Raw genomic sequence first — 16,328 nt, 5'->3', positions numbered from 1 at the left:
TGCTGATTTTTTTTAATTCTTGTTGTGTGATGTCCTTATATACTCAAATTTATGTTGTTAAAACCTATGCTATGTTTTCAACAAGAAATTGATGGATCGATGAATGTGGCTGTCACCTCTCTATGTCTATAGGTAATAGGATATTCATTTGGATTTATAGTGGATGTCGATCCCAGTTATTTTGTCAATTTAATCACCAGGTCATAATGAGTTAGCGATCACTCTTGGAAATGGAAATTATTTTTGATCAGCTAAACCCATTAGTCCAACCTGGAATGGACAAACGGATTATAGTATAATTAATTCAGATTATGATTAATTGTCTCATTAGTGATTAGTCCAACCTGGAATGGAGAAACAGTACTAGTTTTTTTCTACGTGATGAATAGTGTGCAATCAAATCATGTTTAACTTAAACTGTTATCACACATCATATACTAGTAAGAATACTTTTTCTGGTTCATTGGAGAATATGTAAATAGACTGATAAGTATTACTAGTATTTAAAATTTATCTATTTTGCATCTCAAATTAGTTTGGTTATTTCATGCAAAACTTGAATCGTACAATTTCCTGCACGTATATCAAATGTGGTGGATTATATTGTTCTACAATTTGCATTTGACAGCTGCCTAATTCTATAAATGACATGTACCCATTAAAAACTGGAATATTCCCTTCAAAAATCTTTTCACAAATGTGAACTCAAATGAACACGAATCTAGCTAAAACACTTTGAATCAAACACTAAATGAGAAGAGAACTTATTAGACATATTGAAAGATTTCCAGAAGAAAATAAATAAGTAGCCCTCAAAACTGTGCAGTCTGAACGAGTAACCGGATTCTTTGATGCCTCGGAACTTAATCAACATCCATCTTTATGTTAATAAAAAGGAACGTAAAAGCGGCATAGACGCATAGTAGATACTACTAGTAGAAAATACTACTCCTAGTAATCTATTTGAAATACTCCCTCATCCCTATAAAATGACATTTTCATTTTTGGGATGTCCCATAAAAAAGGTGGATCACATTCTTCACTAATAATATTATAATAATTTTTTTTCTATCTCTCTTTTACTTACCGTCCCAAATATCCATATTTTTATGGACAGAAGAAGTAGTAAGTATTAACTATCATTTCAATTGCACTTTATCTATATTACTCACTCTGTCCGCGAATAGGAATCCCGTTTTTCCATTTTAGTCCGTCCATAAATAGGAGTTCCGGTTCATTTTTACCATAAATGATAATAGGGTCTCACCTTTCACTAATTCATTCCACTCACATTTCATTTAAAACTAATAGATACAAGTGAGACTCCTATTTCACCAATTTTTTCCCACTCACTTTTTTTAACATTTTTTAAAACTCGTACCGCCCATAAATGAGACTCCTAATGGCGGACGGAGGGTATACATGTTAGCACCATAACACTTTATATAATCAATATTTTTATTATGGTTATTAAATAATATACTTACTTATTGAATAACCATAATCTATTAAATTAACATTATTTAAACCAAAAACACTATTTATCATTTGGAATATTGATTAACAAAATTAATTTCATTTATTAAATTTACCCGTAAGATTAAACCCCAAAGGCCCAAACCATACAGCAATAAACCTTAGCGCCTTTTTTCTCACCCGAACTCTTTTTCCTCACGCATGGCAGCAGGTAAGTTTTTCAAAATCCATAAAATGATGGTCTTGAATGTAAATTATGAAAACAATTTTGTTCAAAAACTTATAAATTTGAATTTGCGATTGGTTGTAGGGTTCGAGTGGAGGGAAAGTTTTACCCCAAAACTGGGTTTTAAGGGACCATTGGAGTTGCTCTAAAATCTGAATGAGTCGAGCATTGCCAGCTTCTCCGTTTTCGCGTGTCGGAATAGAATTTGCTCAAATTCCGATTATGAAAGTTTCAAGTTTCACTGCCCTCCTACTCCGACCAAATAATCCACTTTTTGCTAAATCCAGAGCATTGCCCCGCGCTTCCTGCCGACGTATTTCTACTGAGGCCCCGGAAATGGATGCATTCATGGAAAAGCTCAAGAACTACGAAAAAATCGGTGTTCCTAAGGGAGCCGGTACCGATTCCTGCGACGGTTTCGATTTAGGTAGGATGCGGCGGCTGTTGCACAATCTTGGCAATCCTCAATCCAAATTCAAGGTAAGGTTTATGTGAATTCGATTAATTCACATGCTACAGTTTCTAGTGGATGGATTTGAGTTGAGGAACAGCCTGAAATAGATTAGTTTGTTTTTTTCTATTTTAGATTTTGGATTTGTTTAGAAGATTCCATATTGATTTAGGCTATACATATTGCTGGTACAAAAGGGAAAGGATCAACTGCTGCATTTATCTCCAGCATTTTACGCGCCGAGGGGTATTCTGTTGGTTGCTATACCAGGTATCTGTCTGTAACTCATTATGCTTCAGATTATATTGTGGAAGAATCATGATTGTTTTATCACGAAATACAAATCTTTAGATGCTTAGTTTATACATACAATCAACTGAAGGTATTGCCTTCTTTCAGCCCACATATACGTAGTATTAGAGAGCGCATAACGCTGGGAACGAGTGGTGAAGCAGTGCCAGGGAAGTCACTGGATTCACACTTCCACAAAATAAAGGATGAGCTTGATATCGCAATTGAACGTGAAAAAGGGCATCTCAGTCAGTTTGAGGTATGCTCGTGGATGGATATATTTTGCTATACCTTACTTGAAGATGGTATGTCTTCTGGTCGACTTGTTGGTTGATCGTGATACTGAACTTTTTATTGTCATTCAATCTATTTGATTGTTGAAACTTGAAATCAAGGTTTTCACTGCCATCGCATTGAGCTTATTTTCCGAAGAGAGAGTTCAATTTGCAGTTGTTGAGGTACACTTGTCTTGTCTGAGCTCTTATACTAACCAACCAAGCTTTCTATTTGTTCAATTTTCTTTCCTTTTTCAGAAGAAAATACCTGATTTCAAATTATAATACTAGTATTACATAAATGGAAGATATGTCTCTTGATTCTCTCTCACTAAACTTAATTGTTCTTTACCCTATACTTGGTGACAGTGTTATTTTAGGTCACCATGTTCTGGAATTAACAGCATATTTCGGGATTCTCTATATAGGCTGTAAACTTTAATTCACTATTAACTTGATCATCTTGTTCCTAAATGCGTGTAATCCGTGTTTCATTGTTTGTCATCTAGCTTTGATTGATAGAGGTGGAAGTCAACATCATGGAACGGATAATATTTTGATTTCTTATGTCCACCTTTATAGGCTGGTTTGGGTGGCGCTCGGGATGCAACCAATGTATTTACCAGTTCAGATCTGGCAGCAGCAATCATTACCAATATAGGTGAAGAGCATCTAGCTGCACTAGGGGGATCTCTGCAGAGTATTGCTGTGGCTAAATCAGGAATAATTAAAGAAGAACGTCCAGTTAGGTGGTTCTGTACATTATTTCCTTCACAAATATGGTTTTAGTCATATTTTGTTGTCTTCCCTTGGGAGAGAGGCAACAAATAGACAATACCCAATTTAATTAGGCTTAAAGATGAACAACCAGCATTGAAGTTGGAGGCAGATAATAAACTAGTTACTACTTTTAAAAATCAATGTCATAATTTGAACTTTATTTTAAGTGTATGAAGGCAGATAACTACCATCAAGTATGTGGATCAAGATAAAGTTATACATGCAACTATACATGCAGAATATGCAATTCTGACTTGTTTGTAAAATCTTTTAGCTGGTTCTGGGTGGGCCTTTCCTTCCACATATTGAGAGTATAATTCGTGAGAAGGCATTGTCTCTATGTTCACCTGTTGTATCAGCATCAGATCCTGGAAATAAAAGTGTTCTGAAAGGCTTTTCTGGAGCCCGTCAGGTGCCTCACCAATTATGTGATATTCTGCTCTTGATTGAGAGCGACCTTCATGTGGTATTGAATTGAAATATTATACAGTTCATTTAAGAGTGTTATACAGCTACGTTATTTATTTTTCTAACCCATTTTTGTCTGTGTATCTGTCATATACAAGTCAATTGAGTTGTTTGATCTACAATTGCGCCTGCTTGGTTCTCACCAGCTCCAGAACGCTGTAACTGCTACTTGCGCAGCACTTTGTCTTCGTGAACAAGGTTTGAAAATATAACTTCTTATGAGTCCTATCTCATAATTTATGTCTTTTTTACATGGATAAGAACTCTTTAGAGTAGTTTATTATGCTATACTCCTAGTCTTTTTGAAAAGTTGAGTATTGGTAAATGAAGAAAATGGCCTTATCAGTGAAATCTATATTGTCGACAATTGTTCAGTCTATTTGGTAGGTAACAAAAGTCTTCACCACATTTTCTTGAATTTTGGATGTTCCATTCCTGCAACGTGGATTGGCATATGGTATTGTTAAACTACTCTTTGTTATTAGTTAATAAGGATGGTAGGACTCCCCAACAGTGGATCGAGAATGTGTCTGTCAATGCCGTGGTCACTGAATATGGGTTAATTGAGTGTGTAACTGGTTCTCTGTTTGATAGTATGCCCCAGACTTACTTGGCCGAAGCTTGTTAAAACATTAAAGTATCTGCTTTTATATTAAAATCCAATCATTTCCAGCAGCCTTCAATTTTTAAAAGATTAAACTCATTGATATTTATATCTTGCTTAACTTATTCAATGTTAATACTGCATTACTACTTGAAAAATAACAATCTTTGGTGTTTATGTTAATCAAGTTGACTCTTATTGCTTCAAGAAGTACATTCGCATGCTACGAAGCATCTTTTACAACCATGTCACATATCAGCTGGAAAATGTCTCTTTGAGCTCTGGCCTTACCTGCTCTATTATGATATCTTTACCCCCGTAATTATTGTAGGGTGGAAGTTATCGGATACATCCATTCGTGCTGGTCTAGAAAGTGCATATTTGGTTGGTCGAAGCCAATTTTTGACATCTAAGGAAGCTGACAAGCTAGGACTACCAGGAGCAACTATACTTCTTGATGGAGGTTTGGTTCCCTTGTTTCATGATTTCTGTTTTCACACTACACTATAATGTTAGCTTTTTAGGGTTATAACTATTTAGGTGGTTCATCCATTTATTCTTAGTTCTGTCCTTCAACATACAAAGAAATGTAAGCCTGTAAGGTCATTTCTGCAGCCAAGTGATTAGAATGAAAAAGATATATAGATGTTCCTGTTTACTCTTATTTAACATTGACGAATTCTGATTTTTGCCCATATTTTGATCGAGTTGATAACTAGCTTGTGCTAATGTTTTTCTTTAAATGAAAATCTCAGCTCATACCAAAGAATCTGCTCAGGCATTGGTGGACATGGTTAAGATGGCATATTTTGATGCAAGATTGGTTGTTGTCGTTGCTATGGCGAATGACAAAGATCATACTGGATTTGCTAGGGCTCTACTTTCACGTTAAGTATCTATTTGAGATTGCATATGATTTTATTATATTATAAATATTTGTGCGATCAGAAACTTGGGTGGTGCACTAGACGAAGATAGTCCGTCACTAATAATTCTTGTGCCATTTATTAGAAGTGCAGTTATCCTTCATAAGTATAATTTGTTGAGTTCTTTTGCAATGGCTTGATGATATTATGCATGGTTTGTTAATGTAAAATTAAGACTTCATTGAGAGGATGAAAGCAAGATCAGATATATTCGCATCTCCTAGTTTACCTAATGCAGTAGTTGGTGGTGTAGGTGGCACTGTTATATTTGATTCTCCTGATCATGTCCAAAAATCAGTAATTAATCTGTATAAACACTGAGGAATATGTTCATCCTGTACTGTACAGAAAGTTTGTTATAGTTTTTGCATGTTGTTACATATAATGCTTTTGTGGGGTATTATGAATAGTTAACTTGACTCTGTTCATTCTCTCTTTGTGAGGGGGAGGGGCTGTTATAATGATACATGCAATTGTGACTCCTGTTATATAAAATCTTGCAGGTGGATGTTTGGAAGCTGTATGCTTTACTGAAGTTGATATTGCTGGAGATAGATCGCGCACAACTTCATCATCCTTGTTAAAATGTTCTTGGATCAAAGCTTGTAGCGAGATGGATGTTGGTTTTCTTGACTGCGGAACTGCTAATTACGAGTTGATTGAAGATCAGTTTCCTGAATCTTCCAGAAATATGGGATCTGAATCCATCCTGTTTGTGGAGGGGTCATTAGTGGATTCAATTAGATTTGGACATGAGGTCCTTGGTGCAAAATCTGCCTCTGGAAGTGGGATAATTATAGTCACTGGATCTTTGCATATTGTTTCAGCAGTTTTAGGTTGTCTCGAAACATGAGTCTTGTCTGTATGTTAATAAATTTTTCTACAAAGGAAAATAATTTTGTGGGTGCTAACCATGTTCTTAAAGAAACGGCTTTAGATTTTGTTATCGAATTCATGATTTTGGTTATTTAATGCAGAAGCAGAACTGGAGGGTTATCAAACCTTTACAAATTAATTCCAAGCGAAATGGTAAAAAGGGATTAGTATTGTGATAATCCCCCTCCATTCAGCTTGTTTTTTTTTTTGTGAATTTGCCTTTGCACAAACTGAGATGCCTTGTCGTGATGCCAAATTAAAATAGAGACAGTGTAATGGCGATAGCTGCTTAAAATTTTGGCGCTCTTTTATTCCTACTTTTATGGCAGCAAAAATTCAAGAGTAATTTTCTTTGGGGGTTTGCAGTTTACAGGTTGTAGTTAAGATGCCAGTTTTAAAGATGCTAATACTGGTGGGGCTACTTCTTGTACGGACTCCTAGTCATGTTCTCTTGCAAGTTGCTCAATTTTCCCGGTATTCTTTTGATTGTTAATTGTCCTCAACCTATTTTTTATTTTTTAAGCTATTTATTTTATTTTATTTTTTGTTTGTTACATCTTTCTTGTGAGGCATGTTCTGAAATAAAACATATTTCACCTTCTGAGTTATATTGGGTAATTTATCTTGAGAAATTATAGGTGTCGAAATATATTCATGCTTGAGCAACATCTCGAAATGAAACAGATCCCAATACATTCATCAGAGCAGATGTTATCTTGAAGACAGAAGTGGTTAGTTCTTGTAGTCAAATTGAAAGGTAAGCTTTTTACCCCGTTTAAGTAGAGTTGAAAAGGCTGAAAGGGTCCAATTAGTTAACTGAAATTACTGAAGCAATTATGAAACATACACCAGGTTGAAGATAAGTGTACCAGGCTACTTACTACTATGACTTTTAGTGAAAAACTTTCTACTCTTTCACCAGCAGGCATCAAAGAAAAGAAGGTTGTGTTTGATTTTACAGTTCATTATTGAGCACAAGGTGTGTGTATAACTCTGTATATCAACTCTTATTGTGGACATGGGTAAAATACAGTGAGTTTCTCAGGTCTAAACTTCTTTCCTCTCCTAGTTTATTTGTCTGTCCTTAGTTGTACTCTTTTACCACCGTTAAAAAACTGAAAAATAGTAAAATTGAGGCAATCAAAAGTCAAAGCATGATGAAGACTGCTAGGTTGCAATTTCATATAGATAATGACATATTTCCCCTTGCGAACCAAAGATTGTGTGGTCGACTGCTTTATCATAATTGTTCTGTAGTCTCACTCACCTAACGCCTGCATTCATCTATTAATGCACAGTTGATATCTTTATTCAACAGTGTCCCGAACCCATATATTCAAAACAGAGCCTAAAGTTTTTGGCTGAGCATCTAAATGTCAATTAATGGTATGCTGTTATCTAAGTTTGTCTTTTGTATTTTATAATATGTAGACATGAAAACCAACCAATTGAAGTCGAAAAAAACAGTAGAATAACTACTCATCATGACTGGTGGCGCCTCTAGGCCTGAGTTTGTACAACACTAGAACCAAAATGCCAAATTTGTTATTTACTTGCAATCCGCACACATGATGAATAAAAGTGGATGTCTTCTGTCAGTAACTACAGTGTTTTAGAATATTCTCAAAATTTCTCTTCTTCCTTCTCTTGTTGTTATGTTTGTGCTTTCTGTAGTTGTATTCCGCATGCATGCATTGTCGACCCAGAACTTTGAAATGATTCCGTGATTTCGATTACTGGTTATTACTACTAAGAAAACTGATTTGGCATTGTGATTGTTTGGTTTTAGTAAATGAGAAAGATCACATGTGTTATTTGGACAGCCCTCTAACTAAGAAAGTTGCACACCCTAGTTCCACCATATATGTGATCATCATAATTTCAGCCAATATATGTATCTGTGTTCAAACATATTGGGCCGGGGGAGTTGCATCCGTAGCATTGCTATTATGTAGGATTGAGATGTGACGGAGAAGCGGGCCAATGGAAATCTAAGCAATCAAGGAGGTGGAGCCCAACAATAGGCTCTGAGATCGCCCGGAAATCCTGCTCCGACCGTGGATTTACCTAGCAGCGCTGTGTAAAACCAAATGGAGGTAAGTGGTAAAATTCATTAGTGTTTAATGCTGGGAATCATGCATTTTGTGGGTCTGCTTTTAATGGTGAGTAATGAATAGAGCTTGGGAAGGGATGGCCCAGCCATATTTACTTCAACAATCTTGTCCCACACATTTAAAAGTTACTAGCGCATATTTCTATATCATTCTTCCATCGAGGAGGGTTAGGTTAGATTGATTGCCATTTATATTTCCTGACAGAAGCTGGGATAAATATACTACTACCATGCTACACTTTTAACTTAGAATTTATGTGTTTGTAAATATTCTCTGTAGCAATCGAATAAATGATAATAAGAGGGTATTTAACTGATTCCAAATATCATATTTTTTTTGTTTTATTGGTATATTTTTCAAGGTAATATGAATGACTGAATTTGAAATGTGTGATTTTATGTTTATCTTCACATTCAAATTCAAATATGAATAATGCACTCAAATTTAAAAGCCATAAAGATTCCTTGGAGATTAGGGCAGCGCCGTGCATATTTTTGAGATACGTACGCATTATAAAGGGAGAATTGATGACAAAGAAGTGGAGTTGGATTTGAGATTTGAGAACCAAGAAAAGAAGATTGGAAAGGAATAATACTTTTTTAGTTCCGTGACACATTCTCCCTGTTTGAATGTCACATTCTAAATAATATATTCCTTTGTTTCACAATAAGAGTTATATTTTGTCAATTTCGTTCGTTCCACAATAAGAATCTTGTTTCGCTAATATTTTATTATAAAATTAATATGAGTGGGACCCACATAATTCCACTAACTTATTCAAACCACTGCTCTTCTTAATTTACATTTCTTAAAACATGTGTTTAAACCAAATTGGACTCCTATTGCGAGACATTAATCTCCCTCTTACTAAGGATGATGTCATACTCTTAAATTTAACAAAATTGTAGCCGATTAGTTCACAATCTAGGTAATCTGAGTAAGGTTAATCCAAAATTAAGATGCGTATGTGGATATGGAGGAATGAGTGATGAAGTTGTGGGATGCAGAGTAAATGAAGAAACACGTACTCGATGGATGACGTTGATTCAGAACGCACTCCCATGCAAATTAATGGCGCCCTACCTATTCAATTGATCTGCCTACCTAGCTCGCTCAAAAATAAAAGAAATTAATTAAAGAAATGCGGGTGGCACGGAGATATCGTGTGTCTCTGTGGCTGCGCATTTAAACCCACCTTCTTGAACCTCCCTTCTTCTTTGCAGACACAACTTGCAGGCTCCTTCACATTTTTCATTTACTATTCTCACCCATCATCTATTTAATTTTGTCCTTTACCCAACATTCTTCACTTCTACCACTAAACCACCATTTTCTTTCTCTAAACTATACCTAACATGCTCATATTCTCATAAATAAATTAAGTAAATACACCCTCTGTGTCAGTCTAAGTGGAACATTTCTATTTCGGCATGAGATTTTATGTACTACTCCTATTATTTTGTGTGTAAAGTAGAGAGAAAAAAAGTAAGAGAATGTTTCTATATTATATGTAGAAATGTGTCATTTAGGACATCCCAAAAATGGGAAGAAGGGAGTATTTAATACTGTAATAATAAATTAGTTACTCCAAGTTGCATTCACATTAAGTATCGTTTTTTGAATGAAATCATTCATTTCACATATCAACTTTAAATTTGATATGATCGTTATGCCAATGTTGTAAAACAAACATGGGCTTCTGCAAATATTGCAGACTCTCATTATATTTCATGCTACTTTTCACTATATATCAATATATAGTAGAGACAAATATTAAGCTTCTTCATGCATTAATGTAATGATTCAGACTTAACCATAGCTGCAGATCAGAATTTCATGATCTCTCCACTCCTTCAATTTATAGCAAGCAATTTGAATTTTGTAAATCAGGTTCAATGACTTTAAATGTCTAGTATTATGGTGTTGTATATATCCAATATTTACTATATGATTATATTTGAAAACTTGAAATTCGATCCGTCATCTTTCAGTTGTTCATGGCTGTGGGATCCACTGTGTATATATGATTATTGATCTGCTGGCTTTTATATTTTGTTTTTTTGTAACTTATTCATATAGCACTACATATGTCGGGCCAGACAATCCTAAATGTTGCAATATGCAATGTCACATTCCAAAGCCGATCGAGCAGTTACCCTATCTTTTTATGGACAAAAATGATTCTACTTAAATAACTTACTAGATATATATATATATATATATATATATATATATATATATATATATATATATATATATATATATATATATTGCAGCAATCTCCTATTTTTCAGTCCCATAGTTTCTTACTTTTTGATCTGGTTTTGAGATTTTAGGCCTTTTTACATGAGATGCATGTTGACGTGGATGCATGCGATCTAACATGCATGCGCATTGCCACTATATTTCTCCACAATCAACTAGTAAAACTACTGCTATTTGAATTGAAGTCATGCAAAGTAGAATTAGCAAAATGTCTGCAGCTGTAGTTGTTGATATATTAATCAAACAAATTGGAGTAAGTTTAAGCTAAAACTTAGTCGTTTATACCATCAATCCATATACATCATGAGGATCAAATAGAATTATTTAAGGATTCAATTAATTTGAATTTATATCAAAATACATGCATATGTACGATTGGAAGTAGACGATCTACTGTTCCATATAGCCGTGCAAAACAAGTCTGAGATCTCATTCCCTACAAGTGACAGTAATACAGTAAATACGTACACTGTCATTACATACTCCATATGAGGCTGACACAGACACACAGTACAAAATTTATCCCCAGTTTTTAGCCAAGTGCTACATTGGTTTCTCCCTTATTTCTCCCTTATTTCTCCCTAACTCAACATTTCATTTTTACATCATTATTTTTTATATTATTTAATTTTCCCTACAAATGTATTTAATAAATAGACTAATAATGAACAATTCATCGTTGTATTAATCATTGGAAAATATAATACAACGAGAAAAAAAAAACTACAAATAAAAAACGCAAATAAACAAAGATTTAAAAAAAAAAAATCTAAGACGGAGGGGCCGGAGGGGCGTCGGGATCGAGCCCCAGCGTACTCTGCAGGTGTTGGATGCATTTCCAGAGGGCCGCCTTTTCTTCAGGGGTCCCGCCGCCGGTGAAGTACAGCGTGTACATCTGGGTCAGATTGGCGACATTGCTCGAATAAGTGGCTTTTTCTAAGTCGATGACGGATTCCGACGCGACTTCCGACGTTGCGCCCTTCCCCTTCCGCCTCCCCTTCGCCTTCTTCACTCCCTCCGGGCGCTCGTGCGGACCATCCCCACTCAAGTCGATGTGGGCCGCGCTCCCCTCGCTCTCCGAAACGCTAAGTCGCGAGCGCACCGATTTCCCGTGCAGCGCGTCGTGCATTCCGTCCGGAATTTGGGGAGATCCTTCAGCTTATCGTAGATGTTCCAATACTTGAAGCCCTTCGTCGACAAGTACTGGCTACTATACATCCGGATGGCCTCATCTCGGACCATGTGCTCGTTCTGGCCACTCGTCATGTGAGTCATCAAGTTAGAATAAATACCGTTGAAGTGCCCGCAGTCCCTCATGAGGCGCTCCCAATGCCGACGGATCGCCTCGGCTGCCATGGTCCTTCATTGAGCGGTCTTGTGGCTCTGTGCCCGCGGCAATCCGCTCCCGAGAATATGATCTCGGTCACGGTAGTTCTTTGCGCTCCGCGTCTGTGACGTGTCCGCCCAGCGATCGGCTATCGGCTCGGACTCTTGCGAGTGTAAGTAGTCACTTACCCGCTTCGGCCTCTCATCGGAACCCGTATCGATCGCGGCCGACGACGCCGCGCGCCTTCCCCTCCCGGCTCTAGAAGGCGGCTCGGTGGGCGTTTCTTCCACCTCGAAGTCCTCCGCGCTCGGTGTCGCGGCTGAGATTCTTGGTCGCTGGGGTTGATCGGGGTGTCGGCAGGGCCGATACACATCGTCGGGTTTGGAAAGGGCATTACGCGGCGAGTTGAAGTACGGAGAAAGTCTCCGCGCCGGAGGAGTCTGCAAAGGAGACGGACCCCGTATGGAAGTTGGGCGGGAGGAGAACCCATCGCCAACAACGGCTGCATCCTTTGCTCGTTTGCTTCATCCGTGTTGGGAATTTGTGAACTCGACTCTTTCCCCTTACCCTTATCCTTACCCGATCGGGAACTTTTCTTCCAAAAGCTCATAATTTTGATGAAAATTGAAGATTGGGAGAAGAGATTGAAAATGGAGAGAATGAAGATTGTGGGTGATGAATGGAGGAAGTGGAGGAAATATTTATAGGGGTGGAATGTAAAATAGCCGTTGGGTTCAAAAAAAAAAAAAAAAATTTTAATTATCGCCGATTATCGCCGAGCGTCGCCACAGTGGCCGGCGATCGCTCGGCGATAATCCGGCGTTAGAACGCCACTCGGCGAAGCAACGGCAACATTATCGCCGAATTATCGGAAGTAGACGATCTACTGTTCCATATAGCCGTGCAAAACAAGTCTGAGATCTCATTCCCTACAAGTGACAGTAATACAGTAAATACGTACACTGTCATTACATACTCCATATGAGGCTGACACAGACACACAGTACTTTTCTGTGCCTTTAACCTAATTACCTATTGAAGACTATATATCAATTCCCTCTCTCTCTCTAACGGCTCTGCAATTTATCATTCTGTCACTCTCTCTTCGCCCTTTTCCCCTAACGTTTCCGCCTCACAAAAACGCAATACACATACTACTATTTGATGGTGATGTTCCGTCCCTTTCTACTCCTCCCAATTTGACTCTTTTTTTGGGGTCCTTAGCTTATATACTTTCTCACCCTTTTCCCTTTTCAAACCAATTTCTCTGCCGATTTTATTGTAGAAATCCATGGATGCTGAAACATTATCCGGATTTTTCGAGGAAACCACGAATTTCTCGAGCTCCGACGACATCTTCAGCATTCTCGAAGCATGGGAATACAACAATCTGACGACATCACCGGACACCTTCGAGTTCCAAAACTCGGCTCTTAAAAAGTCTCAACTCGCCGCCACTTCTCAGGCGTGCAAGCGGCAGAAGGTGAGCACGGTGGAGGAAGGGCAGAACAAGTCGCACATCACCGTGGAGAGAAACCGCCGGAAGCAAATGAACGACCATCTCTCCGTGCTCCGCTCTCTCATGCCTTGTTTCTATGTTAAAAGAGTAAGCTATAGCGTAGCAGCGCTCTTCTTTAATTATTTCCGCTGACTCGAAAAAGTTGATTGTCTAATCTAATGTCGTAATTGCAATTTGCTTAGGGTGACCAAGCGTCGATAATAGGCGGAGTGGTGGATTACATCAACGAGCTGCAGCAGGTGCTGCAGTCCTTGGAAGCCAAGAAGCAACGGAAAGCGGCTTACAACGAAGTCCTCAGCCCCAGGCCTTCGCCTCTGAGCCCGAGGACTCCGCAGCCGAGCAGCCCCTACAAACCCTGGATGCATCCTCTACCAAGCCCCGTGGATCCTTCTCCTTGCAATTCTTCCACTTCCTCTACCATCAACGACGCCGTCAATGAGCTCGTCGCCACCTCCAAATCGCCCGTAGCTCAAGTTGAGGTCAAGTTTTCCGGCCCTAATCTGCTCCTCAAAACGATGTCGCACCGCCTCCCCGGCCAAGTGCTCAAGATCATTTCTGCGCTTGAAGAACTTGCCCTTGAAATCCTTCACGTCAGCATCAGTACCGTTGACGAAACGATGCTCAATTCTTTCACCATTAAGGTAACAAAACTTCCATTTGGAATTAGTATTATTCTTGTTATTTTATTTCATTTGTGGACGAATATAACTTCTTTTATCTATATACATGATGTTATTAAAAGGGAAAGAAAATTATTACTAAGGGCGTATAAAATTTTTACACAAAGTGGGCGAACATATTATACTATGTGCAACACAACATAGTGTACGAGGCGAGTTACACAACGTGCATTGTAATGCTTTTGCACAAGTCTGCTGAACACTCGCCTTCTCCTCCGTGTGCACGCCACCGTGGCTCATAGCTAATCAGTGCCACGTACACCACCTGCGAGTTTTTTTTTTTTTTTTGGGAGCGGGGTAGGCTTCATTTGAGCCGTTTTCATTATTAATTTTAATAAAAAATGGAAAAATCTCATGTAATATAAAAATAAATTTATTCTATTCTTTTATTTGTTCTAAATTTTACTACTATAAAATTTTCGTTCTTTTAATTTTTCTTGTGGTAATATATTTACTATTATTAAAATCTTTATTTTTCTTCTAAAACAATTTTTGTCTTTTTTATTTTTAAAATTTTGAAGCATTAATTATTTAATTATGTGATTTCAATTTTAATGAAAGTCATATTTTTAATTAAATGGTACTATATCAATTTGGTTATAAATATAATTTCAAATTAGATGAAATTTGAAAGAATTACTACTGTATAAAATATAGTGTTACATTGCTTGTGACGACCTAATAAACATATTGAGATGATAGCTACCTACCCACTGCATACATGTATCTTAATCATTAAAAGTTAAAAAACATACAAGGATATATGATTAGTGTACCTATTTGTATTGATTAATGGTAAGCTGGGCCATATTTGTGTTTCTCTTGAAAACAACCTTTCTTCATTGAAAACAACAAGATACTTCTGTTTTATTTTTGGACGTTAATGAATAACTTCTCCACCTACTGCTTACTGTTTGATCTATTACACATATTTTAATCTCATCATATATTGTGTCTTTTGTTTAACTGTTAGATTGGGATTCAGTGCCAATTGAGTGCAGAAGAGTTGGCCGATCAGATTCAGCAGACATTCTGCTAATTATTAACTAAGTGGGAGAAAGCATTTGCAGTTGGTAATGGGAATAAAGCAAATGTGGATAAGCTTCTACACTAACCCACTGTTGCTGTATTAATTAATTAATGTAGTCGTTCAGAATTAATTAAGTGTAATGTGTAGTTTAGGTTAGTTGATTTCTTTACCTTTCTACTTTCACTCCACTAGCAATCCCCATGGATCATGTTAGATGCCCATTTGTTCAATTTAATTTAAATTGAAATGTATCAATTTAATTTAAATTGAAATTTATGATATTATGGAGTGATTAATATTCGATCTTGGTTGTCATACATTATACCTTTGTTTGTATAATTCATCTTTTGTTATCTTGACTGGGAGAACGATGAGTTTCATGAACCAAATTTTACTAATATTCTTTCAACTTGATTTAACACTTCTTTGGTTCTAAAAAGTCTCAATTCTATCAAGCATTTGAACTTCACATGAAGATAACGATGGTAAAAAAAAACTAGTGCATGTTTTTTATGAAGAGAATACAATGATTCGATCATAAATATATGTCGTAGGACCACAAAGGTCACACCCTTCTAATTTGTATGACAACTGCCAACTTAATTTCATTGCTACATTGTTAAATTAACATAACATGTGTCGATGACAAAAAAATATTGTCAGCCACCTATGTTCACTTGTGAATTTTTTTTTAAAATCACATTGTTTCACCAACACACGATATGTAGGAATTTATTTTGGAATTTTATACTCATTCGCACTCGAAATGACTTGAATCTCGAATCCATTGGTTAGAGAGGGAAATTTACCAAGCGTGCTAAATGGATTTTAAAATGCTAGTACTATGTGTTATCGATTATCAAACAATATTTCATGGTTGAAATTGTTGAACTATATATCAATTGAATGATATTTATGGATTACATAAAATCGATGTAACTAAGAACATGGACAAATGGGCCGAAGAAGTAGGCCTAGACCCATCGTCACAAAATAGTGTCATCATTGTGGCCCAAAAAC

The 16,328-nt window shown here is 36.9% G+C and overlaps 2 protein-coding genes across 4 annotated transcripts; both read left to right on the top strand.

Annotated features, from left to right (window-relative positions):
* The first annotated feature begins 1,660 nt into the window (after positions 1-1,660).
* Positions 1,661-6,448, top strand: LOC125204537 (dihydrofolate synthetase). Of its 3 annotated transcripts, none has more exons than XM_048103223.1 (11): positions 1,661-1,687; positions 1,787-2,182; positions 2,326-2,423; positions 2,553-2,703; positions 2,840-2,902; positions 3,302-3,463; positions 3,774-3,965; positions 4,066-4,165; positions 4,903-5,034; positions 5,327-5,458; positions 6,001-6,448. In XM_048103223.1, the coding sequence occupies exons 2-11, from the start codon at positions 1,859-1,861 to the stop codon at positions 6,348-6,350; spliced, it is 1,704 nt and encodes a 567-aa protein (XP_047959180.1). In that variant the 5' UTR covers positions 1,661-1,687; positions 1,787-1,858; the 3' UTR covers positions 6,351-6,448. The 3 variants fall into 3 exon arrangements, with proteins under 3 accessions (XP_047959180.1, XP_047959181.1, XP_047959182.1); XM_048103224.1 differs by having other exon boundaries at positions 1,662-1,687; positions 3,774-3,911; XM_048103225.1 differs by lacking the exon at positions 2,840-2,902 and having other exon boundaries at positions 1,663-1,687.
* Positions 6,449-13,178: 6,730 nt separating this feature from the next.
* On the top strand, positions 13,179-15,661 carry LOC125207855 (transcription factor SPEECHLESS-like). Its single transcript, XM_048107357.1, has 3 exons — positions 13,179-13,685; positions 13,781-14,239; positions 15,252-15,661. Exons 1-3 carry the CDS (start codon positions 13,371-13,373, stop codon positions 15,315-15,317), a joined length of 840 nt encoding a protein of 279 aa, XP_047963314.1. The 5' UTR covers positions 13,179-13,370; the 3' UTR covers positions 15,318-15,661.
* Positions 15,662-16,328: the final 667 nt, after the last annotated feature.

Source organism: Salvia hispanica, chromosome 2, assembly GCF_023119035.1.
Source record: "Salvia hispanica cultivar TCC Black 2014 chromosome 2, UniMelb_Shisp_WGS_1.0, whole genome shotgun sequence".
NCBI lineage: Eukaryota > Viridiplantae > Streptophyta > Magnoliopsida > Lamiales > Lamiaceae > Salvia > Salvia hispanica.
The sequence above is the reverse complement of the archived record's forward strand: the minus strand, read 5'-3'. Positions and strand labels throughout refer to the sequence as shown.

Coding starts and splice junctions, on each gene's coding strand:
- LOC125204537 (XM_048103223.1), top strand. CDS start 1,859: ATGAGTCGAGCATTGCCAGCTTCTCCGTTTTCGCGTGTCGGAATAGAA. Junction 3,966..4,065: donor TTGAGAGCGACCTTCATGTG/GTATTGAATTGA, acceptor GTCATATACAAG/TCAATTGAGTTGTTTGATCT. Junction 5,459..6,000: donor TGCTAGGGCTCTACTTTCAC/GTTAAGTATCTA, acceptor AAAATCTTGCAG/GTGGATGTTTGGAAGCTGTA.
- LOC125207855 (XM_048107357.1), top strand. CDS start 13,371: ATGGATGCTGAAACATTATCCGGATTTTTCGAGGAAACCACGAATTTC. Junction 13,686..13,780: donor CTTGTTTCTATGTTAAAAGA/GTAAGCTATAGC, acceptor CAATTTGCTTAG/GGTGACCAAGCGTCGATAAT. Junction 14,240..15,251: donor TCAATTCTTTCACCATTAAG/GTAACAAAACTT, acceptor TTTAACTGTTAG/ATTGGGATTCAGTGCCAATT.